This window comes from Electrona antarctica (genome assembly GCF_951216825.1).
Source record: "Electrona antarctica genome assembly, contig: scaffold_539, whole genome shotgun sequence".
NCBI classification, from domain to species: Eukaryota; Metazoa; Chordata; class Actinopteri; order Myctophiformes; family Myctophidae; genus Electrona; species Electrona antarctica.
In genome coordinates, this window is record NW_027637546.1 from 30,001 (window position 1) to 57,500 (window position 27,500).

A 27,500-nucleotide genomic window follows, 5' to 3' on the forward strand; every position below is an offset into this window, starting at 1 on the left:
CAGAGAGAGAGAGAGAGAGAGAGAGAGACACAGACGGACAGAGAGAGAGAGACAGAGAGAGAGACACAGACAGAGAGAGAGAGAGAGAGAGAGAGAGACACACAGACGGACAGAGAGAGAGAGACAGAGAGAGAGACACAGACGGACAGAGAGAGACAGAGAGAGAGACACAGACGGACAGAGAGAGAGAGACAGAGAGAGAGACACAGACGGACAGAGAGAGAGAGACAGAGAGAGAGACACAGACGGACAGAGAGAGACAGAGAGAGAGACACAGACGGACAGAGAGAGAGAGAGAGAGAGAGAGAGAGAGAGAGAGAGAGAGACACAGACACAGAGAGAGAGAGAGACAGAGAGAGAGAGACAGAGAGAGAGAGAGAGAGAGACAGAGAGAGAGACACAGACGGACAGAGAGAGAGGTTCCAGGCTGGTAGAGGGCTCTCTTCTCGTCTCCTCTGCGTCCTGCATTTAAAATGAACCAAACGGATCATTTGTTTTTTACACACAATCATCAGAGTTTTAGCAGATCATGTCCCGGTCTTGGCTGAATGGAATATTAACAAGACTTACTGCTTGTGGCGGAACGCTCCGCCACAACACCAGGGCTCCACCGGGCGCGTCAGCGTCGCATCAGCGTCGCGTCAGCGTCACCGTCAGGGAATGTTCCCTTTGTAATCAATGAAGGGTGGCTCCACTGCCCGCGTTGCGTTGCGTTGACGGAGACGCGACGCGGGCATTAAAATTGAACCGGTGTGTTTTTTGACGCACGCGACGGAGACGGAGACGCAGCGCGTCCGGTGGAGCCCTGGCGTAAGGAATGTAATTACCTTCCTTATGGCAGAACGCTCCGCCATAAGGAATGTAATTACCTTCCGCTCCTGGCGGATTGATCCGTCTGATAAGCTTTATTATCGATATCAAACCCGATCGCTGATTTCTATTTTTTCATTATTATTTTGGCTCGGCCTTTCCTTCTTTAGTGAACCTAGACCGGGTTGCGTAACCTCGCCTCCGTCCACCTCCCATTATACAGGCTGACTAAAAGCTGAATAACTCCTAATCTGCGGAGCTCTCCGTGGTTTGGATAAAACGCACGATGTTCGGAGGTCTTTGCTGATTATCTGGTGGTCTAGATGGAAACATTGGCGCTTTCTAGTAGCCTGGATCCAGCCCAAAGACCCCGCCCACTCTCTGAGTGGACTGCGTCTCTTGGTCTGGTGTTGCACTGTGAACCTATAATTTCTTCGGTACAAAAATGTATTATCCAATGAGAATCGGTGGTGGGGGTGGGTCTAACGAACAACCAATCAGCGCGGAGTCCCGTTTTCAGCGTCATCACGCAGCGCAACACACAGAGGAAGGAGGGAAAAACAACACCAATGGCTACTGGTTGAGGGATAATTCTAATCCCCTCCCCCTTGAAATCGCTCAGACAGGAGACAATGTCAGACTGAAGCTTCAAGAAAGCTACAGTCTGATAATCAGGCTAGCTTTCTAGAGCAAGGATGGCTTCATTTTAGCTCGCTAGCATTGACGCTAATTATTTAGCATCAACAACGGAAGCCCAGCAGCATGGTGAGTCCAGCGTGTGTTACATTGCTAATTGCCTTGGCAGTCTGCGGTTGGTTCTGCGTCCAGCAGGTGGCAGTATAAGTGTTAACAAGGCGCAACACTCAAGTTCTCAACTCGATGCACTCCTAAACAGCTCCTACTTTGCTCTCTTCTTTATCCACGTGTGAGGAATGGGACACACACGAGGCTATTCAACGTTGAAGCTCTGGGTCCTAGTGGTAGGAGGAGGGACTACAGGCGGACCCGTGGATTCATGACCGGGAAACCCCGTGCAGCTGGGCTTTAACGTTGAGCGCTCGGTTGCCCTACGTCACTCAGGACCTCAAAGTTGAGGTCCTGGGAGGGACTTCCGGCAGTCTTCCGGGTGCTTCAAAACGCCACTGAGCAACTTCCACTGACATGAATAGCTGGGGGGGCGGAGCTTCGCGCCAGTTCAGTCTCTATTATATATATACTCTATGGACACACAGGAGAGTTGTCATCATGGTTGCTTTAGTTTAAACCTTCTTATATTAATTAGATTTGAGCTTTGCTAGTTTGCTTTCACCTCGTTGAGGTCAACACTGTCGTCGGGATCCGTGATCGTGATATAAAGTATAATTGATCCGTGATCGTGATATAAAGTATAATTGATCCGTGATCGTGATATAAAGTATAATTGATCCGTGATCGTGATATAAAGTATAATTGATCCGTGATCGTGATATAAAGTATAATTGATCCGTGATCGTGATATAAAGTATAATTGATCCGTGATCGTGATATAAAGTATAATTGATCCGTGATCGTGATATAAAGTATAATTGATCCGTGATCGTGATATAAAGTATAATTGATCCGTGATCGTGATATAAAGTATAATTGATCCGTGATCGTGATATAAAGTATAATTGATCCGTGATCGTGATATAAAGTATAATTGATCCGTGATCGTGATATAAAGTATAATTGATCCGTGATCGTGATATAAAGTATAATTGATCCGTGATCGTGATATAAAGTATAATTGATCCGTGATCGTGATATAAAGTATAATTGATCCGTGATCGTGATATAAAGTATAATTGATCCGTGATCGTGATATAAAGTATAATTGATCCGTGATCGTGATATAAAGTGTAATTGATCCGTGATCGTGATATAAAGTATAATTGATCCGTGATCGTGATATAAAGTATAATTGATCCGTGATCGTGATATAAAGTATAATTGATCCGTGATCGTGATATAAAGTATAATTGATCCGTGATCGTGATATAAAGTATAATTGATCCGTGATCGTGATATAAAGTATAATTGATCCGTGATCGTGATATAAAGTATAATTGATCCGTGATCGTGATATAAAGTGTAATTGATCCGTGATCGTGATATAAAGTATAATTGATCCGTGATCGTGATATAAAGTATAATTGATCCGTGATCGTGATATAAAGTATAATTGATCCGTGATCGTGATATAAAGTATAATTGATCCGTGATCGTGATATAAAGTATAATTGATCCGTGATCGTGATATAAAGTATAATTGATCCGTGATCGTGATATAAAGTATAATTGATCCGTGATCGTGATATAAAGTATAATTGATCCGTGATCGTGATGTAAAGTATAATTGATCCGTGATCGTGATATAAAGTATAATTGATCCGTGATCGTGATATAAAGTATCATTGATCCGTGATCGTGATATAAAGTATAATTGATCCGTGATCGTGATATAAAGTATAATTGATCCGTGATCGTGATATAAAGTATAATTGATCCGTGATCGTGATATAAAGTATAATTGATCCGTGATCGTGATATAAAGTATAATTGATCCGTGATCGTGATATAAAGTATAATTGATCCGTGATCGTGATATAAAGTATAATTGATCCGTGATCGTGATATAAAGTATAATTGATCCGTGATCGTGATATAAAGTATAATTGATCCGTGATCGTGATATAAAGTATAATTGATCCGTGATCGTGATATAAAGTATAATTTGCACGCCGGTGCAAGACACAGGAGAGAGGAGAGAGGAGAGAGGAGAGAGCGGGTGTAAGTGGGCTCTAGGCCTAAAGGTTTTATTTGTTCAGGTAATTCTACAGCTTTCAAGGATAACGGAAAACAAACGCTCACTACAGGTCACGTTCATATAATAACTCAAACAGTCTTTAGGTCCTCTTTCCTTCTCCCTCGGGGGTCCGGGGTAGGGGGACCGTCTCAACAGAGTGAGCCTGGGATAAACCGCTTCGGCGGTGTGATAATTCAGTTCAGTGAAAATAACGGTAAACCTCCGCTCGGGGAGGGGGGTGCTCTAGGGGCTAATAGTCACGTTTCGCTCCAGTCGGAGGCAAGTGAGTGAGTGGCCTCCTTTGGCTCCTCCTTTCCTTGGCTGGCTGCCTGTTCCTCCTTAGATCCTTTGTCCTTGTACTTTGCGCTCCTAGCGCAGCGCCTTAGAGAGGCGCTCTTTATGCGAAGCCCCGTGCATATGCCTGTTGTGGACGAGAGAGAGAGGGTTACTTGTCAGCCTAGTGTTAGACAGGAATGTGCAGAGTAATGTTCGGGTTCTCACTTACCGCCAGCGTTAGCCCGTGCCGCTCGATGAGAGGACAGAACAGGAGTGAGAGAGCGGCGCTCATATTTGAAGGTTTCCGGCCCGCCTCTCAGCGGTGACAGGTCGGGGTGGCGTAAGACGTGATTGGGGACATAACGAGCGTCAATCCCCGCGCCCAGGCGCGTCCGTCGCTCTCTGTCTCCCTCTGTCTGTCTCTCTCTGTTGCGGTGGCTCTTACCTGGCTGGCGGTCCCCCCGTGAGACTCCACAGTTTGTTTTTTTCATAAATCAATGCTATTGAACACCTAATGTTGAAACATTTTAAGGCGATCAAATACATACATATTTTTTTGGTCCTTGACATTCCAAAGTTTTAGAGGCTTATCAATAGAAGGAAGATATGATATATCATGGTGGTTTAAAAAGTGTGTGTGTGTGTGTGTGTGTGTGTGTGTGTGTGTGTGTGTGTGTGTGTGTGTGTGTGTGTGTGTGTGTGTGTGTGTGTAGGTTTCTGTTTGAAGGGCTCCAGGGCTCTGTGTTGTATACCGGTGACTTCAGGTTTGCCAAAGGAGACGCCTCCAGGATAGAGCTGTTGCATTCTGGGAGCAGGTGAGATACTGTCTGTCTGTCTGTCTGTCTGTCTGCCTGCCTGCCTGCCTGCCTGCCTGTCTGTCTGTCTGTCTGTCTGTCTGCCTGCCTGCCTGCCTGCCTGTCTGTCTGTCTGTCTGTCTGTGTCACATAACTGTCAGAAATCACTCACTCACTTAACTCTTATATCGCCCTAGACGGAGGTCTCCGTCCTATTCATTTAGACACTATGTGTGTGTTCTGTGTTCATTACAGAGTGAAAGATATTCAGAGCATTTATCTGGACTCCACATTCTACGACCCACGCTTCTACCAAATACCTAGTCGGGTGAGTCGGAAGTGTGTGCGTGTGTGCGTGCGTGCGTGCGTGCGCGACACTAGAGGGATTATGTACAGCTAGGCCGTAAAATCTGAATCCCCCCCCCACCCCTCACTGTATATGTTTATTTTCCCTTTTTACCTCCTTTATGATGAATTCCTGTTCTGTTCTTTGACTATATAGAAGTGTCTATTTGTACGTCTCTAAATGTTTTGATGAATTGAACAAGGTGGACCCTCTTGTAAACAAGTGTAATGCTTTATGGTGTCGTCCACTCACAGTTAACAGTCTTTGTCTTGAGTTGTGCTTGAAATGTACTGTAATTCTGCAAACTGTTAATAAATACTTAAAGCAATCAATCAAAACTATCATTTGACATAATCAAACACTCATTCCCTGGCAGTGCTGGAACAACATGTTTTTAAATGGGGGGGGGGGGGGGGGGGGGGGGGGGGGGGGGGGGGGGGGCTCTGTGGACAAATATATATTATTTTATTTTGGGGGTTCTGAGAGCCACTGGTTTAAACATTAGGTGTGTGTGTGTGTGTGTGTGTGTGTGTGTGTGTGTGTGTGTGTGTGTGTGTGTGTGTGTGTAGGAGGCGTGTCTTCGCGGCATCAGGGAGGTGATCTCTGCGTGGATTGGTCAGAGTGTGTACCATGTGGTCTGGCTCAACTGTAAGGCTGCGTACGGATATGAATACCTGTTCACCAGTCTGGGAGACGCCTTCGACACACAGGTACGCACGCACAGGTAACACGCACACACTCACAGGTAACATACGCACGCACGCACACATGCACAGGTAACACGCACGCAGGCATGCACCTACGCACGCACGCACGCACGCACACACACACACACAGGTAACACACACACACAGGTAACACACAATAGCGATTATTTAATCGTTTTTCACCAGCATGTCTGTCTGTCTGTCTGTCTGTCTGTCTGTCTGTCTGTCTGTCTGTCTGTCTGTGTGTGTGTGTGTGTGTGTGTGTGCGAGCTGTCTGTGTGTGCGCGCGCTAACACTTTATGTAGACTTAGATAGCATTTTATACAGACTTAAGAGCGTCTGCTAAATGCCTAAATTGTAAATTGTAATTGTAACTTAATATAGCATGTGTGGTAGACAGCACTAGAATTGCATTTTATGTAGTTACTAGTCATAGCACTTCATAGTACATATTTACAGTATAGTATAGTATGCATAGTTTATATATATAGTTTCATTGTATAGATATTCCACCGTTCTTAGCTTACGCATGTTTCATGATAACTACTTTGTATGTATTGCCATGCTTTTTGTTCTTGCTTAATGTAAGTCGCTCTGGATTAATAAATGCCTAAATTGTAAAGTGTGTGTGTGTGTGTGTGTGTGTGTGTGTGTGTGTGTGTGTGTGTGTGTGTGTGTGTGTGTGTGTGTGTGTGTGTGTGTGTGTGTGTGTGTGTGTGTGTGTGTGTGTGTGTGTGTGTGTGTGTGTGTGTGTGTGTGTGTGTGTGTGTGTGTGCGCGCATGTATGTGTGTGTGTGCGCATGTGTGTGTGTGTGTGCGTGCGTGTGTGTGTGTGTGCGCATGTATGTGTGTGTGTGCGTGCGTGCGTGTGCGTCAGATCCATGTCAACAGTCTGTCCATGTTTAAGAAGATGCCAGAGATCCTGAGTCATGTGACAGAGGACCGCAACACACAGATACACGCCTGCAGACACGCTAAGGTGACGCACACACACGCATGGGGGCGACTGTGGCTCAAGAGGTAGAGCAGGTCGTCCAATGATCCATGGGTCGGCGGTTCGAATCCCGGCTCCTCCTGTCTACAGTGTCCTTGGGCAAGACACTGAACCCCAAATTGCTCCCGGTGTGCTGGTTGGTACCTTGCATGGCTTCCGCCGCAATCGGTGTATGAATGTGTGTGTGAATGGGTGAATGTAATGCACAATCTATGTAAAGCGCCTTGGATAAAGGCGCTATATAAATGCACCATTTACCATTTACGCATGTCTAGCGCCCCCAGACTGCTAGACAGACAGGCCCCCAGGCTGCTAGACAGGCCCCCAGGCTGCTAGACAGGCCCCCAGGCTGCTAGACAGGCCCCCAAGCTGCCCCCAGGCTGCTAGACAGGCCCCCAGGCTGCTAGACAGGCCCCCAGGCTGCTAGACAGGCCCCCAGGCTGCTAGACAGGCCCCCAGGCTGCTAGACAGGCCCCCAAGCTGCCCCCATGCTGCTAGACAGGCCCCCAGGCTGCTAGACAGGCCCCCAGGCTGCTAGACAGGCCCCCAGGCTGCTAGACAGGCCCCCAGGCTGCTAGACAGGCCCCCAGGCTGCTAGACAGGCCCCCAGGCTGCTAGACAGGCCCCCAGGTTGCTAGACAGGCCCCCAGGTTGCTAGACAGGCCCCCAGGCTGCTAGACAGGCCCCCAGGCTGCTAGACAGGCCCCCAGGCTGCTAGACAGGCCCCCAGGCTGCTAGACAGGCCCCCAGGCTACTAGACAGGCCCCCAGGCTACTAGACAGGCCCCCAGGCTGCTAGACAGGCCCCCAGGCTGCTAGACAGGCCCCCAGGCTGCTAGACAGCGCCCCCAGGCTGCTAGACAGGCCCCCAGGCTGCTAGACAGGCCCCCAGGCTGCTAGACAGGCCCCCAGGCTGCTAGACAGGCCCCCAGGCTGCTAGACAGGCCCCCAGGCTGTTAGACAGGCCCCCAGGCTGCTAGACAGGCCCCCAGGCTACTAGACAGGCCCCCAGGCTGCTAGACAGGCCCCCAGGCTGCTAGACAGACAGGCCCCCAGGCTGCTAGACAGACAGGCCCCCAGGCTGCTAGACAGACAGGCCCCCAGGCTGCTAGACAGGCCCCCAGGCTGCTAGACAGGCCCCCAGGCTGCTAGACAGGCCCCCAGGCTACTAGACAGGCCCCCAGGCTGCTAGACAGCGCCCCCAGGCTGCTAGACAGGCCCCCAGGCTGCTAGACAGGCCCCCAGGCTGCTAGACAGGCCCCCAGGCTGCTAGACAGCTAGACAGGCCCCCAGGCTGCTAGACAGGCCCCCAGGCTGCTAGACAGCTAGACAGGCCCCCAGGCTGCTAGACAGCTAGACAGGCCCCCAGGCTGCTAGACAGGCCCCCAGGCTGCTAGACAGCTAGACAGGCCCCCAGGCTGCTAGACAGGCCCCCAGGCTACTAGACAGGCCCCCAGGCTGCTAGACAGGCCCCCAGGCTACTAGACAGGCCCCCAGGCTGCTAGACAGGCCCCCAGGCTGCTAGACAGGCCCCCAGGCTACTAGACAGGCCCCCAGGCTACTAGACAGGCCCCCAGGCTACTAGACAGGCCCCCAGGCTACTAGACAGGCCCCCAGGCTGCTAGACAGGCCCCCAGGCTACTAGACAGGCCCCCAGGCTGCTAGACAGGCCCCCAGGCTACTAGACAGCGCCCCCAGGCTGCTAGACAGGCCCCCAGGCTGCTAGACAGGCCCCCAGGCTACTAGACAGGCCCCCATGCTACTAGACAGGCCCCCAGGCTACTAGACAGGCCCCCATGCTACTAGACAGGCCCCCAGGCTACTAGACAGGCCCCCATGCTACTAGACAGGCCCCCAGGCTACTAGACAGGCCCCCAGGCTACTAGACAGGCCCCCAGGCTACTAGACAGGCCCCCATGCTACTAGACAGGCCCCCAGGCTACTAGACAGGCCCCCAGGCTACTAGACAGGCCCCCAGGCTGCTAGACAGGCCCCCAGGCTACTAGACAGCGCCCCCAGGCTGCTAGACAGGCCCCCAGGCTACTAGACAGGCCCCCAGGCTACTAGACAGCGCCCCCAGGCTACTAGACAGGCCCCCAGGCTGCTAGACAGGCCCCCAGGCTGCTAGACAGGCCCCCAGGCTGCTAGACAGGCCCCCAGGCTGCTAGACAGCGCCCCCAGGCTGCTAGACAGGCCCCCGGGCTGCTAGACAGCGCCCCCAGGCTGCTAGACAGCGCCCCCAGGCTGCTAGACAGCGCCCCCAGGCTGCTAGACAGGCCCCCAGGCTGCTAGACAGCGCCCCCAGGCTGCTAGACAGGCCCCCAGGCTGCTAGACAGGCCCCCAGGCTGCTAGACAGGCCCCCAGGCTGCTAGACAGGCCCCCAGGCTGCTAGACAGGCCCCCAGGCTACTAGACAGGCCCCCAGGCTGCTAGACAGCGCCCCCAGGCTGCTAGACAGGCCCCCAGGCTGCTAGACAGGCCCCCAGGCTGCTAGACAGGCCCCCAGGCTACTAGACAGGCCCCCAGGCTGCTAGACAGGCCCCCAGGCTGCTAGACAGGCCCCCAGGCTACTAGACAGGCCCCCAGGCTACTAGACAGGCCCCCAGGCTGCTAGACAGGCCCCCAGGCTGCTAGACAGGCCCCCAGGCTGCTAGACAGGCCCCCAGGCTGCTAGACAGGCCCCCAGGCTGCTAGACAGGCCCCCAGGCTACTAGACAGGCCCCCAGGCTGCTAGACAGGCCCCCAGGCTGCTAGACAGGCCCCCAGGCTGCTAGACAGGCCCCCAGGCCCCCAGGCTACTAGACAGGGCCCCCAGGCTACTAGACAGGCCCCCAGGCTGCTAGACAGGGCCCCAGGCTGCTAGACAGGCCCCCATGCTGCTAGACAGGCCCCCAGGCTACTAGACAGGCCCCCAGGCTGCTAGACAGGCCCCCAGGCTGCTAGACAGGCCCCCAGGCTGCTAGACAGGCCCCCAGGCTGCTAGACAGGCCCCCAGGCTGCTAGACAGGCCCCCAGGCTGCTAGACAGGCCCCCAGGCTGCTAGACAGGCCCCCAGGCTGCTAGACAGGCCCCCAGGCTACTAGACAGGCCCCCAGGCTGCTAGACAGGCCCCCAGGCTGCTAGACAGGCCCCTAGGCTGCTAGACAGGCCCCCAGGCTGCTAGACAGGCCCCCAGGCTGCTAGACAGGCCCCCAGGCTGCTAGACAGGCCCCCAGGCTGCTAGACAGGCCCCCAGGCTACTAGACAGGCCCCCAGGCTGCTAGACAGGCCCCCAGGCTGCTAGACAGGCCCCCAGGCTACTAGACAGGCCCCCAGGCTGCTAGACAGGCCCCCAGGCTACTAGACAGGCCCCCAGGCTACTAGACAGGCTCCCAGGCTGCTAGACAGGCCCCCAGGCTGCTAGACAGACAGGCCCCCAGGCTGCTAGACAGGCCCCCAGGCTGCTAGACAGGCCTCCAGGCTGCTAGACAGGCCCCCAGGCTGCTAGACAGGCCTCCAGGCTGCTAGACAGGCCCCCAGGCTGCTAGACAGGCCTCCAGGCTGCTAGACAGGCCCCCAGGCTGCTAGACAGGCCCCCAGGCTGCTAGACAGGCCCCCAGGCTGCTAGACAGGCCCCCAGGCTGCTAGACAGGCCCCCAGGCTGCTAGACAGGGCCCCCAGGCTACTAGACAGGCCCCCAGGCTGCTAGACAGGCCCCCAGGCTGCTAGACAGGCCCCCAGGCTACTAGACAGGCCCCCAGGCTACTAGACAGGGCCCCCAGGCTACTAGACAGGCCCCCAGGCTACTAGACAGGCCCCCAGGCTACTAGACAGGCCCCCAGGCTGCTAGACAGCGCCCCCAGGCTGCTAGACAGGCCCCCAGGCTACTAGACAGGCCCCCAGGCTGCTAGACAGGCCCCCAGGCTGCTATAGACAGGCCCCCAGGCTGCTAGACAGGCCCCCAGGCTACTAGACAGGCCCCCAGGCTGCTAGACAGGCCCCCAGGCTGCTAGACAGGCCCCCAGGCTGCTATAGACAGGCCCCCAGGCTGCTAGACAGGCCTCCAGGCTGCTAGACAGGCCCCCAGGCTGCTAGACAGGCCCCCAGGCTGCTAGACAGGCCCCCAGGCTGCTAGACAGGCCCCCAGGCTGCTAGACAGGGCCCCCAGGCTACTAGACAGGCCCCCAGGCTACTAGACAGGCCCCCAGGCTACTAGACAGGCCCCCAGGCTGCTAGACAGCGCCCCCAGGCTGCTAGACAGGCCCCCAGGCTACTAGACAGGCCCCCAGGCTGCTAGACAGGCCCCCAGGCTGCTAGACAGGCCCCCAGGCTACTAGACAGGCCCCCATGCTGCTAGACAGGCCCCCAGGCTGCTAGACAGGCCCCCAGGCTGCTAGACAGGCCCCCAGGCTACTAGACAGGCCCCCAGGCTACTAGACAGGCCCCCAGGCTGCTAGACAGGCCCCCAGGCTACTAGACAGGCCCCCAGGCTACTAGACAGGCCCCCAGGCTACTAGACAGGCCCCCAGGCTGCTAGACAGGGCCCCCAGGCTACTAGACAGGCCCCCAGGCTGCTAGACAGGCCCCCAGGCTACTAGACAGGCCCCCAGGCTACTAGACAGGCCCCCAGGCTGCTAGACAGGCCCCCAGGCTGCTAGACAGGGCCCCAGGCTGCTAGACAGGCCCCCAGGCTGCTAGACAGGCCCCCAGGCTACTAGACAGGCCCCCATGCTACTAGACAGGCCCCCAGGCTGCTAGACAGGCCCCCAGGCTACTAGACAGGCCCCCAGGCTGCTAGACAGGGCCCCCAGGCTGCTAGACAGGGCCCCCAGGCTGCTAGACAGGCCCCCAGGCTGCTAGACAGGGCCCCCAGGCTGCTAGACAGGCCCCCAGGCTGCTAGACAGGCCCCCAGGCTGCTAGACAGGGCCCCCAGGCTGCTAGACAGGCCCCCAGGCTACTAGACAGGGCCCCCAGGCTGCTAGACAGGGCCCCCAGGCTACTAGACAGGCCCCCAGGCTGCTAGACAGGCCCCCAGGCTGCTAGACAGGCCCCCAGGCTGCTAGACAGGCCCCCAGGCTGCTAGACAGGCCCCCAGGCTGCTAGACAGGGCCCCCAGGCTGCTAGACAGGCCCCCAGGCTACTAGACAGGGCCCCCAGGCTGCTAGACAGGGCCCCCAGGCTACTAGACAGGCCCCCAGGCTGCTAGACAGGCCCCCAGGCTGCTAGACAGGCCCCCAGGCTACTAGACAGGCCCCCAGGCTACTAGACAGGCCCCCAGGCTGCTAGACAGGCCCCCAGGCTACTAGACAGGCCCCCAGACAGGCCCCCAGGCTGCTAGACAGGCCCCCAGGCTACTAGACAGGCCCCCAGACAGGCCCCCAGGCTGCTAGACAGGCCCCCAGGCTGCTAGACAGGCCCCCAGGCTGCTAGACAGGCCCCCAGGCTGCTAGACAGGCCCCCAGGCTGCTAGACAGACAGGCCCCCAGGCTGCTAGACAGGCCCCCAGGCTGCTATAGACAGCGCCCCCAGGCTGCTAGACAGGCCCCCAGGCTACTAGACAGGCCCCCAGGCTGCTAGACAGCGCCCCCAGGCTGCTAGACAGGCCCCCAGGCTGCTAGACAGGCCCCCAGGCTGCTAGACAGGCCCCCAGGCTGCTAGACAGGCCCCCAGGCTACTAGACAGGCCCCCAGGCTGCTAGACAGGCCCCCAGGCTGCTAGACAGGCCCCCAGGCTGCTAGACAGGCCCCCAGGCTACTAGACAGGCCCCCAGGCTGCTAGACAGGCCCCCAGGCTACTAGACAGGCCCCCAGGCTGCTAGACAGGCCCCCAGGCTACTAGACAGGCCCCCAGGCTACTAGACAGGCCCCCAGGCTGCTAGACAGGCCCCCAGGCTGCTAGACAGGCCCCCAGGCTGCTAGACAGGCCCCCAGGCTACTAGACAGGCCCCCAGGCTGCTAGACAGGCCCCCAGGCTGCTAGACAGGCCCCCAGGCTGCTAGACAGGCCCCCAGGCTACTAGACAGGCCCCCAGGCTGCTAGACAGGCCCCCAGGCTACTAGACAGGCCCCCATGCTGCTAGACAGTGCCCCCAGGCTGCTAGACAGGCCCCCAGGCTGCTAGACAGGCCCCCAGGCTGCTAGACAGGCCCCCAGGCTGCTAGACAGGCCCCCAGGCTACTAGACAGGCCCCCAGACAGGCCCCCAGGCTGCTAGACAGGCCCCCAGGCTGCTAGACAGGCCCCCAGGCTGCTAGACAGGCCCCCAGGCTGCTAGACAGGCCCCCAGGCTACTAGACAGGCCCCCAGGCTACTAGACAGGCCCCCAGGCTGCTAGACAGGCCCCCAGGCTGCTAGACAGGCCCCCAGGCTGCTAGACAGGCCCCCAGGCTGCTAGACAGGCCCCCAGGCTGCTAGACAGGCCCCCAGGCTACTAGACAGGCCCCCAGGCTGCTAGACAGGCCCCCAGGCTGCTAGACAGGCCCCCAGGCTGCTAGACAGGCCCCCAGGCTGCTAGACAGCGCCCCCAGGCTGCTAGACAGGCCCCCAGGCTGCTAGACAGGCCCCCAGGCTGCTAGACAGGCCCCCAGGCTGCTAGACAGGCCCCCAGGCTGCTAGACAGGCCCCCAGGCTACTAGACAGGCCCCCAGGCTACTAGACAGGCCCCCAGGCTGCTAGACAGGCCCCCAGGCTGCTAGACAGGCCCCCAGGCTGCTAGACAGGCCCCCATGCTGCTAGACAGGCCCCCAGGCTACTAGACAGGCCCCCAGGCTGCTAGACAGGCCCCCAGGCTGCTAGACAGGCCCCCAGGCTGCTAGACAGGCCCCCAGGCTGCTAGACAGGCCCCCAGGCTGCTAGACAGGCCTCCAGGCTGCTAGACAGGCCCCCAGGCTGCTAGACAGGCCCCCAGGCTGCTAGACAGGCCCCCAGGCTACTAGACAGGCCCCCAGGCTACTAGACAGGCCCCCAGGCTACTAGACAGGCCCCCAGGCTACTAGACAGGTCCCCAGGCTGCTAGACAGGCCCCCAGGCTGCTAGACAGGCCCCCAGGCTGCTAGACAGGCCCCCAGGCTGCTAGACAGGCCCCCAGGCTACTAGACAGGCCCCCAGGCTGCTAGACAGCTAGACAGGCCCCCAGGCTGCTAGACAGGCCCCCAGGCTGCTAGACAGGCCCCCAGGCTGCTAGACAGGCCCCCAGGCTGCTAGACAGCTAGACAGGCCCCCAGGCTGCTAGACAGGCCCCCAGGCTGCTAGACAGGCCCCCAGGCTGCTAGACAGGCCCCCAGGCTGCTAGACAGGCCCCCAGGCTGCTAGACAGGCTCCCAGGCTACTAGACAGGCCCCCAGGCTGCTAGACAGGCCCCCAGGCTGCTAGACAGCGCCCCCAGGCTGCTAGACAGCGCCCATGTTCTTCTCATCGTGAGGAACCACGATGAGGATCCACTCATTGTCGTTTCTTTGCTGCTTGTTTTCTCCGAAAAATACTCCAAAGTTGTTGTTTTAGTCCAAACCGCCCGGCGTTCAGATGTAAACAGTGATGTCTGATCGCATCGCACCAGCCATGTTACCGCTTGTGGTGAAAACTAAGACATGTCGGCTGCTCGAAAACGTTTTTGCCTCTCCTCTCGTTGTGTTGGGCCGTGTGGGAGGAAATAGAATGGCTCCTCTATAGGGGAGATAGCTGGCTGCCTGCGGTCATTTCAAATGAACAGCAGGGGGTGCTGAAAGTGTTAACATCCTATGGCAGGCAAAAATGTCAAACTTTCCTTATGCTTTAACGTGTCAAACTAGGGGGTTTCCATGGTTCTGAATCCATTCCAAGCATTAGTTTTGCACAAAATGCACTCCTTGTGCTAAAAACGGCCATAGAAATGAAAACAAATGTGATGAGGTCAGCACATTTTGGGCACATTTGGGCAAGTGGCCATTAGTTTTGCACATTTAGTGCAAAACTAATGCTTGGAATGGATTCAGAATCATGGAACCCCCTATACTAGTTTGACATGTCACATGCTACTTAAAAGCAAAAGGAAAGTTTGACATTTTTCCTTATATAAGATCCCATTTATACCTGATTCTAATGTCTTCTAAATCCTGACGGTTTTGAGAAAAACCCAGAAGGACCCCCAAAAGTTATCTGTATTTGGCCTCCGACCCCCATCTGAAAATATGTTGTTCTAGGGACCCCCTCCAGAAGGACCCCCTCCAGAAGCAATATGTTGTTCTAGGGACCCCCTCCAGAAGCAATATGTTGTTCTAGGGACCCCCTCCAGAAGGACCCCCTCCAGAAGGACCCCCTCCAGAAGCAATATGTTGTTCTAGGGACCCCCTCCAGAAGCAATATGATGTTCTAGGGACCCCCTCCAGAAGCAATATGTTGTTCTAGGGACCCCCTCCAGAAGCAATATGTTGTTCTAGGGACCCCCTCCAGAAGCAATATGTTGTTCTAGGGACCCCCTCCAGAAGCAATATGTTGTTCTAGGGACCCCCTCCAGAAGCAATATGTTGTTCTAGGGACCCCCTCCAGAAGCAATATGTTGTTCTATGGACCCCCTCCAGAAGGACCCCCTCCAGAAGCAATATGTTGTTCTATGGACCCCCTCCAGAAGGACCCCCTCCAGAAGCAATATGTTGTTCTATGGACCCCCTCCAGAAGGACCCCCTCAAGAAGCAATATGTTGTTCTAGGGACCCCCTCCAGAAGCAATATGTTGTTCTAGGGACCCCCTCCAGAAGCAATATGTTGTTATAGGGACCCCCTCCAGAAGCATTATGTTGTTCTAGGGACCCCCTCCAGAAGCAATATGTTGTTCTAGGGACCCCCTCCAGAAGCAATATGTTGTTATAGGGAACCCCTCCAGAAGCATTATGTTGTTATAGGGAACCCCTCCAGAAGCATTATGTTGTTCTAGGGACCCCCTCCAGAAGCAATATGTTGTTCTAGGGACCCCCTCCAGAAGCAATATGTTGTTCTAGGGACCCCCTCCAGAAGCAAAGATTTGAGTTTAAAATGTTCGCTCTGAACGAATATATATTTGAAATTTGCGCCACATTTTCACGATTTTTCAAAAATAGCAGACCTACAAGCTCGTATGAGCTTGTAGATCTGCTATTTTTCAACAGCTAGAGTATAACATACTTGCCCAAAATGGGTTAATGGTAGGGTCACAAGAAACCCCTATTAAAAAAATACCCAATACAGATAGCCGGTCAGCAAGTGGATTCATGAATGTATGAATATAGACAATATTGTGTGTGTGTGTGCATGCGTGCCTGTCTGTGCGTGTGCGTGCGTGTGTGTGCGTGTGTGTGCGTGTGTGTGTGTGTGTGTGTGTGTGTGTGTGTGCCTGTCTGTGCGTGTGTGTGTGTGTGTGTGTGTGTGCCTGTCTGTGCGTGTGTGTGTGTGTGTGTGTGTGTGTGTGTGCGTGTGTGTGTGCGTGCGCAGCATGCTCAGTGTGTGCGTGGCAGCAGGCTGCCCTGTGGCTCAGCGGCTCCAGATGGAACTCCGTATCGGATCATCAGCATCAAACCGTCAACCATGTGGTTCGGAGAGCGCTGTGACATGAGCAACGTGGTGGTGAGGTAGGAACACACGCACGCACGCACGCACGCACGCACACTTACTGTACAGGTTGAGGTAATGGGACATTTTACAGGGCCAACTGTCGAGTAAAATCGACATAATTATGTGAACTTGTCAGCAGATGTACAGTATGTAATTTGTTGAGACTGCTGTTAGCTTACTGGGAGAGAGATATGCTTACTGGGAGAGAGATATGCTTACTGGGAGAGAGATATGCTTACTGGGAGAGAGATATGCTTACTGGGAGAGAGATATGCTTACTGGGAGAGAGATATGCTTACTGGGAGAGAGATATGCTTACTGGGAGAGAGATATGCTTACTGGGAGAGAGATATGCTTACTGGGAGAGAGATATGCTTACTGGGAGAGAGATATGCTTACTGGGAGAGAGATATGCTTACTGGGAGAGAGATATGCTTACTGGGAGAGAGATATGCTTACTGGGAGAGAGATATGCTTACTGGGAGAGAGATATGCTTACTGGGAGAGAGATATGTTTACTGGGAGAGAGATATGCTTACTGGGAGAGAGATATGTTTACTGGGAGAGAGATATGCTTACTGGGAGAGAGATATGCTTACTGGGAGAGAGATATGCTTACTGGGAGAGAGATATGCTTACTGGGAGAGAGATATGCTTACTGGGAGAGAGATATGCTTACTGGGAGAGAGATATGCTTACTGGGAGAGAGATATGCCGGCATCCTATGATATTGTAGATTACAGATACAGTTAACCGTTTCCGTACATAGGACGTGTCGGCACGTCCTAGGGAATGGAACCGAGGGTTGCCTACGACGTCTGAGGACGTCCTAGCGCATCCTCAATGATACGGGGCGAGATAATAAATAATTTTCCCCTTTTTTTTAATTTGTCAGTTCACCTCTCGAGTCTCGGCTACCGTATGCTCCGCTCTGTCCCCATGTTAGCTTATCATTGAGTTAGCCGTTAGCGCGGCGGAAAGAATGACTCGTCTCTCCTAATCCAGGGCGCTTTCCGTGGTGTTGAACGGATCGATATACTGGCGCTTCATGTCTGCTCCTCATCCGTCTCTCCCGCAAAATATGAACGCTTTTTGGATCATATATCGTATAAACTAAAACGATCGCAATGTAAGCTAGATATGTAAAGTGAACTTTTTTTAGTAGATTGTTTCCGGGTCATGGCTTTCCGAGTAAAAGCGGCCATGTTGTTCCGGCACCCCAGAGCTCCTATTTTGAAGGACTTCCGACACTGATTGTGTTAAAGGAGAATTCCATGCTAGAATGCTTTCTTACCTTTCTTACCTTTATTTGTAGTCGTTACGTCCCCACCAAAGAGGTCCAGGTGTTTTTTTTGTGCAAAAACTCCTTATTGCCTATTTCCCCTACCATAAGCCCTCAATGAATTGCATTGAATTGAATGGGAATTGAATGGGGCTATGGGGTGTTGTGCTAATTCGCTTATTTCCATCGAAATAAGTAGTAAAGTGTGCCGCTTGGGATATTATTTACATTATGAAGAGAGGATATATACAAAGAATATATAATTTTGAGCAAAGGAAATAAGCGAATTAGCGCAACACCCCATAGCCCCATTCAATTCCCATTCCATTCAATGCAATTCATTTAGGGCTTATGGTAGGGGAAATAACAAAATAACACCTGGACCTCTTTGGTGGGGACGTAACAACTACAAAGAAAGGTAAGAAAGCCTTTTAGTATGGAATTCTCCTTTAAAGGTTAAAAGGATAACACAAGGGTGTTGTTTCCACTGTGGTCCATGATTGGAGTACATGATGTCCAATGAGTGGACCACAGTGGAAACAACACCCCTGTGTCATCCTTTTAACCTTTAACTGTATCTGTAATCTACAATATCATAGGATGCCGACATATCTCTCTCACAGTAAGCTGTGAGATACTTGTACTCCTGTGGACTTACTTGCTACATGATCCATGGACATCATATGGACATATACGGTTTAACCCCCAAAACATTGATACAAAAGGTTTTTCAATGGATTCTGGTAGTATTGGGCATGCTAAATAACATACTAAAAGTCTACCAAAATCTACTCCCCGGAAAGCCGTCATTTTCAAGATGGCGTCCCAGACGGAAAATGGCCATATCTCAAATGGGAAAACATTTGCAAAGTATTTTCTAAACTTATTCTAGTACCTCTGGACATCCTTAAGAACATACTACACATTTATTATTATTCTAGTACCTCCCTCTGGACATCCTTAAGAACATACTACACATTTATTATTATTCTAGTACCTCCCTCTGGACATCCTTAAGAACATACTACACATTTATTATTATTCTAGTACCTCCCTCTGGACATCCTTAAGAACATACTACACATTTATTATTATTCTAGTACCTCCCTCTGGACATCCTTAAGAACATACTACACATTTAGTATTATTCTAGTACCTCCCTCTGGACATCCTTAAGAACATACAACACATTTATTATTATTCTAGTACCTCCCTCTGGACATCCTTAAGAACATACTACACATTTATTATTATTCTAGTACCTCCCTCTGGACATCCTTAAGAACATACTACACATTTATTATTATTCTAGTACCTCCCTCTGGACATCCTTAAGAACATACTACACATTTATTATTATTCTAGTACCTCTGGACATCCTTAAGAACATACTACACATTTATTATTATTCTAGTACCTCCCTCTGGACATCCTTAAGAACATACTACACATTTATTATTATTCTAGTACCTCCCTCTGGACATCCTTAAGAACATACTACACATTTATTATTATTCTAGTACCTCCCTCTGGACATCCTTAAGAACATACTACACATTTATTATTATTCTAGTACCTCCCTCTGGACATCCTTAAGAACATACTACACATTTATTATTATTCTAGTACCTCCCTCTGGACATCCTTAAGAACATACTACACATTTATTATTATTCTAGTACCTCCCTCTGGACATCCTTAAGAACATACCACACATTTATTATTATTCTAGTACCTCCCTCTGGACATCCTTAAGAACATACTACACATTTATTATTATTCTAGTACCTCCCTCTGGACATCCTTAAGAACATACTACACATTTATTATTATTCTAGTACCTCTGGACATCCTTAAAGGACAACTTTAGTTTTTTTCAACCAAGGTTCATGTTTTAGGTTATTAGAGAAAGTAAAAGATGAGTGTTCATTTGTCTTAATTTGCTGCTTTCTTTAGTTTTAGGAATTTTAGCTATTTTTGACAGGGCAGGCTGCTAAATATGTATTTCTTTTACCAAATATTATGGCGATTTTTTTTTTTTATTATTTACTATAGTCCTAATAGACGTGTGTGTGTGTGTGTGTGTGTGTGTGTGCGTGTGTGCGTGTGTGCGTGTGTGTGTGTGTGTGTGTGTGTGTGTGTGGGTGGGGGTGTGGGTGTGGGTGTGCGCGTATGTGGCGTGTGCGTGCGTGCGTGTGTGCGCATGTGCGTGCGTGTGTGCGTCCACAGAACAGGAGCCAGTTCCTACAGAGCCTGCTTCAGTTTTCACTCCTCCTACGTGGAGGTATGTCTGGATTATAATGAATATCATTGTATTAATACATGTTTTGTCTCATTTATCCACAGCTCAGTGGGCTCTGTGTTGAACACCATGCACTCTCTAACCTCTCATTTATCCACAGCTCAGTGGGCTCTGTGTTGAACACCATGCACTCTCTAACCTCTCATTTATCCACAGCTCAGTAGGCTCTGTGTTGAACACCATGCACTCTCTAACTAACCTCTCATTTATCCACAGCTCAGTGGGCTCTGTGTTGAACACCATGCACTCTCTAACCTCTCATTTATCCACAGCTCAGTGGGCTCTGTGTTGAACACCATGCACTCTCTAACTAACCTCTCATTTATCCACAGCTCAGTGGGCTCTGTGTTGAACACCATGCACTCTCTAACTAACCTCTCATTTATCCACAGCTCAGTGGGCTCTGTGTTGAACACCATGCACTCTCTAACCTCTCATTTATCCACAGCTCAGTGGGCTCTGTGTTGAACACCATGCACTCTCTAACTAACCTCTCATTTGTCCACAGCTCAGTAGGCTCTGTGTTGAACACCATGCACTCTCTAACCTCTCATTTATCCACAGCTCAGTGGGCTCTGTGTTGAACACCATGCACTCTCTATCCTCTCATTTATCCACAGCTCAGTGGGCTCTGTGTTGAACACCATGCACTCTCTAACTAACCTCTCATTTATCCACAGCTCAGTGGGCTCTGTGTTGAACACCATGCACTCTCTAACCTCTCATTTATCCACAGCTCAGTGGGCTCTGTGTTGAACACCATGCACTCTCTATCCTCTCATTTATCCACAGCTCAGTGGGCTCTGTGTTGAACACCATGCACTCTCTAACCTCTCATCCATTTAGGTTTGAAGCGGCTTCTTATACAATGTTTCTTATTAAATGTGACCGAGGCTAAGTCATTGGATTTTTCAAAAATAGCAGACCTACACGCTCGTAGCGCGCCACTCGGTGGCGCGCTATGAGCTTGTAGATCTGCTATTTTTCAATAGCTAAAGCATAACATAATGCTAACACCAAAAGGGGTTCCCGCCCAAAATGGGTTATATGTGCGGGGAGAAGAAAAAAACATAATTCTCAAAATAATATCCGAGGGGCCGATTTTGGCCCGCGGGCCGCCTATTGCAGACCCCTGGTGTAATAGCATGTTGTACATTATTAATGTTTAATTAGACAATTAACAATACCAACGATACCAAAAGGGGTTCCCGCCCCAACATGGGTTAATCTGGTTTTCTCGGGCCCGGTGCGGAACCAGCTAATTTCAAATGGAATAAAAACACAATGCGATCGTGTGAGAACGGTCTTTGTTCGTCCATCACTTTATCATGTTTTCATTGGTCTACATTTTCTTTTTCAGATTAAAGACTTCCTGTCCTACCTGCAGCCAATCAACATCTACCCCAGTGTCATCCCTATTGGTCGAACCATTACTGATGTCACACAGATGTGAGTCCCTATTGGTCGAACAGTTACACTTAACACGAGGCCCGCCAAACACCAGACTCTCGTGAACCAGGGTTTACATTCTTTAATACAAGTTTTAATCTGATCGTATCGTAGCTAATGTTGCTAACGCATCAACACAGAGTGGGACACTGGCCATGTTGAAGATGCGCGCGCATCCACTTGCATTGTAAGCCCTGCCCTCAAAGGCCTGTATCTCAGAAACGACATTGAGGGGCAGTTTCTGGCCCAGACAAGCGTTTTCAACGGCCTGTAGCAGGCGCTGTGATACTCGCGGTCGGCTTTTTCCACCACCGACGGAGAGAACAACAACCGGTCATGACACCACACAGCAGTTTGTCACAGGAACATCCTGTTACGGATATTTGGCTCTTCAAAGTAAGTGTTACATGCGATAAAACCTTGGCAGTACGCTATCGAGGGATTACTTAATGCTGGCGGGAAATGGGTTCCTTCCTACTGGAAGTTGGAAATACTCCAGTAAAGTACAAATACTTCAAAATTTGTACTTAAGTACAGTACTTAAGTACTTAAGACTAATCTCTCTCTCTCTCTCTCTCTCTCTCTCTCTCTCTCTCTCAGTTAAACCCTACGTCTCTCTCTCTCTCTCTCTCATGTTAAACCCTACGTCTCTCTCTCTCTCTCTCTCTCTCATGTTAAACCCTATGTCTCTCTCTCTCTCTCTCTCTCTCGCTCTCTCTCTCTCTCATGTTAAACCCTACGTCTCTCTCTCTCTCTCTATCTCTCTCTCTCTCTCATATGTTAAACCCTATGTCTCTCTCTCTCTCTCTATCTCTCATGTTAAACCCTATGTCTCTCTCTCTCTCGTGTTAAACCCTATGTCTCTCTCTCTCTCTCTCTCTCTCTCTCTATCTCTCTCTCTATCTCTCTCTCTCTCTCATGTTAAACCCTACGTCTCTCTCTCTCTCTCTCATGTTAAACCCTATGTCTCTCTCTCTCTCTCTCTCTCTCTCTCTCTCTCTCTCTCTCTCTCATGTTAAACCCTACGTCTCTCTCTCTCTCTCTATCTCTCTCTCTCTCTCATGTTAAACCCTATGTCTCTCTCTCTCTCTCTATCTCTCATGTTAAACCCTATGTATCTCTCTCTCTCATGTTAAACCCTATGTCTCTCTGTTACAAATCATAAGTCTAGGTGTAAATGAGTGGGTAACATACGAAGGGGGGACAGACACCAGGATCAAAATACGAGTATTTATTATAATAAATATATATATAATAAATCAAACAACGTATTATACAATAATGGCTCACCAAAACAAAAGATACAATAAAGAAAACACCTTTCCGAAGGGTGTGCGGAAACACATTTAACAAATAAACAATAAGGTAGATATTTCAATAGTCAGCGGTGACACATTGGTGGTAGCGGATCGGGAGAAGGTCCTAGCGACGTTCCCCCCGAGCTGTCGGATGCAGACTGGCTATATAGAGCACGGCGCATTCCTGGCCAAGGAATGCGCGCGACCGGCAGCCAATCAAGGAGTCAGGCGTTGATCAGACGCCTGGCTAGAGCCGGCCCCTCGTTGGTGTTACTACAAGGCAGTAAACAGCCAATCCAACCTGGAGTGGAATATAGAACACATATAATATAGAAAGCGCTTTCTATCCCCATATGTGTTCATAACAAATCTACTGGATGTATAGCTATAGATATATATATATAATATAACTATAACAATACCCCCAGTTACCTCATATAGATATATACATAATATTAACAATAAATATATATATCTATACTACATCATATTAAACAAAACTAATCATAACAAATCATAACACACACGTGACCGCAGTCCACGTGACACTCTCTCTCTATCTCTCTCTCTCTCTCTCTCTCTCTCTCTCTCTCTCTCTCATGTTAAACCCTACGTCTCTCTCTCTCTCATGTTAAACCCTATGTCTCTCTCTCTCTCTCATGTTAAACCCTATGTCTCTCTCTCTCTCTCTCTCTCTCTCTCTCTCTATGTCTCTCTCTCTCTCATGTTAAACCCTATGTCTCTCTCTCTCTCATGTTAAACCCTATGTCTCTCTCTCTCTCATGTTAAACCCTATGTCTCTCTCTCTCTCATGTTAAACCCTATGTCTCTCTCTCTCTCATGTTAAACCCTATGTCTCTCTCTCTCTCATGTTAAACCCTTTGGGCTCCATTTTCGTCACCGCTAAACCCCTTATCCCTAAATGGTAAATGGTGCATTTATATAGTGCCTTTATCCAAGGCGCTTTACATAGATTGTGCATTACATTCACCCATTCACACACACATTCATACACCTTTACATAGATTGTGCATTACATTCACCCATTCACACACACATTCACACACCTTTACATAGATTGTGCATTACATTCACCCATTCACACACCTTTACATAGATTGTGCATTACATTCACCCATTCACACACCTTTACATAGATTGTGCATTAAATTCACCCATTCACACACCCATTCACACATCTTTACATAGATTGTGCATTACATTCACCCATTCACACACACATTCATACACCTTTACATAGATTGTGCATTACATTCACCCATTCACACACACATTCACACACCTTTACATAGATTGTACTTTACATTCACCCATTCACACACCTTTACATAGATTGTGCATTACATTCACCCATTCACACACACATTCATACACCTTTACATAGATTGTGCATTACATTCACCCATTCACACACACATTCACACATCTTTACATAGATTGTGCATTACATTCACCCATTCACACACTCATTCACACACCTTTACATAGATTGTGAATTACATTCACCCATTCACACACACATTCATACACCTTTACATAGATTGTGCATTACATTCACCCATTCACACACACATTCACACACCTTTACATAGATTGTGCATTACATTCACCCATTCACACACACATTCATACACCTTTACATAGATTGTGCATTACATTCACCCATTCACACACACATTCACACACCTTTACATAGATTGTGCATTACATTCACCCATTCACACACCCTTACATAGATTGTGCATTACATTCACCCATTCACACACCTTTACATAGATTGTGCATTACATTCACCCATTCACACACATTCACACATCTTTACATAGATTGTGCATTACATTCACCCATTCACACACACACACATTCACACACCTTTACATAGATTGTGCATTACATTCACCCATTCACACACACACATTCACACACCTTTACATAGATTGTGCATTACATTCACCCATTCACACACACATTCACACACCTTTACATAGATTGTGCATTACATTCACCCATTCACACACCTTTACATAGATTGTGCATTACATTCACCCATTCACACACACATTCATACACCTTTACATAGATTGTGCATTACATTCACCCATTCACACACACATTCACACATCTTTACATAGATTGTGCATTACATTCACCCATTCACACACACATTCACACACCTTTACATAGATTGTGCATTACATTCACCCATTCACACACACATTCACACACCTTTACATAGATTGTGCATTACATTCACCCATTCACACACTCATTCACACACCTTTACATAGATTGTGCATTACATTCACCCATTCACACACATTCACACACCTTTACATAGATTGTGCATTACATTCACCCATTCACACACCCTTACATAGATTGTGCATTACATTCACCCATTCACACACCTTTACATAGATTGTGCATTACATTCACCCATTCACACACACATTCATACACCTTTACATAGATTGTGCATTACATTCACCCATTCACACACACATTCACACATCTTTACATAGATTCACACACATTCACACACCTTTACATAGATTGTGCATTACATTCACCCATTCACACACACATTCATACACCTTTACATAGATTGTGCATTACATTCACCCATTCACACACACATTCACACACCTTTACATAGATTGTGCATTACATTCACCCATTCACACACACATTCACACACCTTTACATAGATTGTGCATTACATTCACCCATTCACACACACATTCATACACCTTTACATAGATTGTGCATTACATTCACCCATTCACACACACATTCATACACCTTTACATAGATTGTGCATTACATTCACCCATTCACACACCCTTACATAGATTGTGCATTACATTCACCCATTCACACACCTTTACATAGATTGTGCATTACATTCACCCATTCACACACATTCACACATCTTTACATAGATTGTGCATTACATTCACCCATTCACACACACACATTCACACACCTTTACATAGATTGTGCATTACATTCACCCATTCACACACACACATTCACACACCTTTACATAGATTGTGCATTACATTCACCCATTCACACACACACACACACATTCACACACCTTTACATAGATTGTGCATTACATTCACCCATTCACACACCTTTACATAGATTGTGCATTACATTCACCCATTCACACACACATTCATACACCTTTACATAGATTGTGCATTACATTCACCCATTCACACACACATTCACACATCTTTACATAGATTGTGCATTACATTCACCCATTCACACACACATTCACACACCTTTACATAGATTGTGCATTACATTCACCCATTCACACACACATTCACACACCTTTACATAGATTGTGCATTACATTCACCCATTCACACACACATTCACACACCTTTACATAGATTGTGCATTACATTCACCCATTCACACACTCATTCACACACCTTTACATAGATTGTGCATTACATTCACCCATTCACACACACATTCATACACCTTTACATAGATTGTGCATTACATTCACCCATTCACACACACATTCACACACCTTTACATAGATTGTGCATTACATTCACCCATTCACACACCCTTACATAGATTGTGCATTACATTCACCCATTCACACACCTTTACATAGATTGTGCATTACATTCACCCATTCACACACACATTCATACACCTTTACATAGATTGTGCATTACATTCACCCATTCACACACACATTCACACATCTTTACATAGATTCACACACATTCACACACCTTTACATAGATTGTGCATTACATTCACCCATTCACACACACATTCATACACCTTTACATAGATTGTGCATTACATTCACCCATTCACACACACATTCACACACCTTTACATAGATTGTGCATTACATTCACCCATTCACACACACATTCACACACCTTTACATAGATTGTGCATTACATTCACCCATTCACACACACATTCATACACCTTTACATAGATTGTGCATTACATTCACCCATTCACACACACATTCATACACCTTTACATAGATTGTGCATTACATTCACCCATTCACACACACATTCACACACCTTTACATAGATTGTGCATTACATTCACCCATTCACACACACATTCATACACCTTTACATAGATTGTGCATTACATTCACCCATTCACACACACATTCACACATCTTTACATAGATTCACACACATTCACACACCTTTACATAGATTGTGCATTACATTCACCCATTCACACACACATTCATACACCTTTACATAGATTGTGCATTACATTCACCCATTCACACACACATTCACACACCTTTACATAGATTGTGCATTACATTCACCCATTCACACACACATTCACACACCTTTACATAGATTGTGCATTACATTCACCCATTCACACACACATTCATACACCTTTACATAGATTGTGCATTACATTCACCCATTCACACACACATTCATACACCTTTACATAGATTGTGCATTACATTCACCCATTCACACACACATGCACACACCTTTACATAGATTGTGCATTACATTCACCCATTCACACACATTCATACACCGATGGCGGCGGAAGCCATGCAAGGTACCAACCAGCTCATCGGGAGCAATTTGGGGTTCAGTGTCTTGCCCAAGGACACTTCGACATGTAGACAGGAGGAGCCGGGATTCGAACCGCCGACCCATGGATCATTGGACGACCTGCTCTACCTCTTGAGCCACAGTCGCCCTATTTTGAAAAACATTTTAGAATAGTTCAACTAGCCAATCTACATTGACACATTGTGAGCTTGTAGATTGGCCATTTTAACTATTCAAAAATGTTTTGCAAAATAGTAAAA

At 49.6% G+C, this 27,500-nt stretch overlaps 1 protein-coding gene across 1 annotated transcript in view; it reads left to right on the top strand.

The window, feature by feature from the left end:
- dclre1c (DNA cross-link repair 1C, PSO2 homolog) overlaps positions 1-27,500 on the top strand; it is a gene marked incomplete at its 3' end in the record, with an annotated part of 64,035 nt that overhangs the window by 14,893 nt on the left and 21,642 nt on the right. The window contains exons 6-12 of the mRNA XM_079531716.1: positions 4,627-4,728; positions 4,963-5,035; positions 5,623-5,763; positions 6,638-6,739; positions 16,171-16,307; positions 19,802-19,856; positions 21,235-21,323. Coding sequence (XP_079387842.1) covers positions 4,627-4,728; positions 4,963-5,035; positions 5,623-5,763; positions 6,638-6,739; positions 16,171-16,307; positions 19,802-19,856; positions 21,235-21,323 — 699 coding nt within the window. The remainder of the gene's footprint in view (positions 1-4,626; positions 4,729-4,962; positions 5,036-5,622; positions 5,764-6,637; positions 6,740-16,170; positions 16,308-19,801; positions 19,857-21,234; positions 21,324-27,500) is intronic.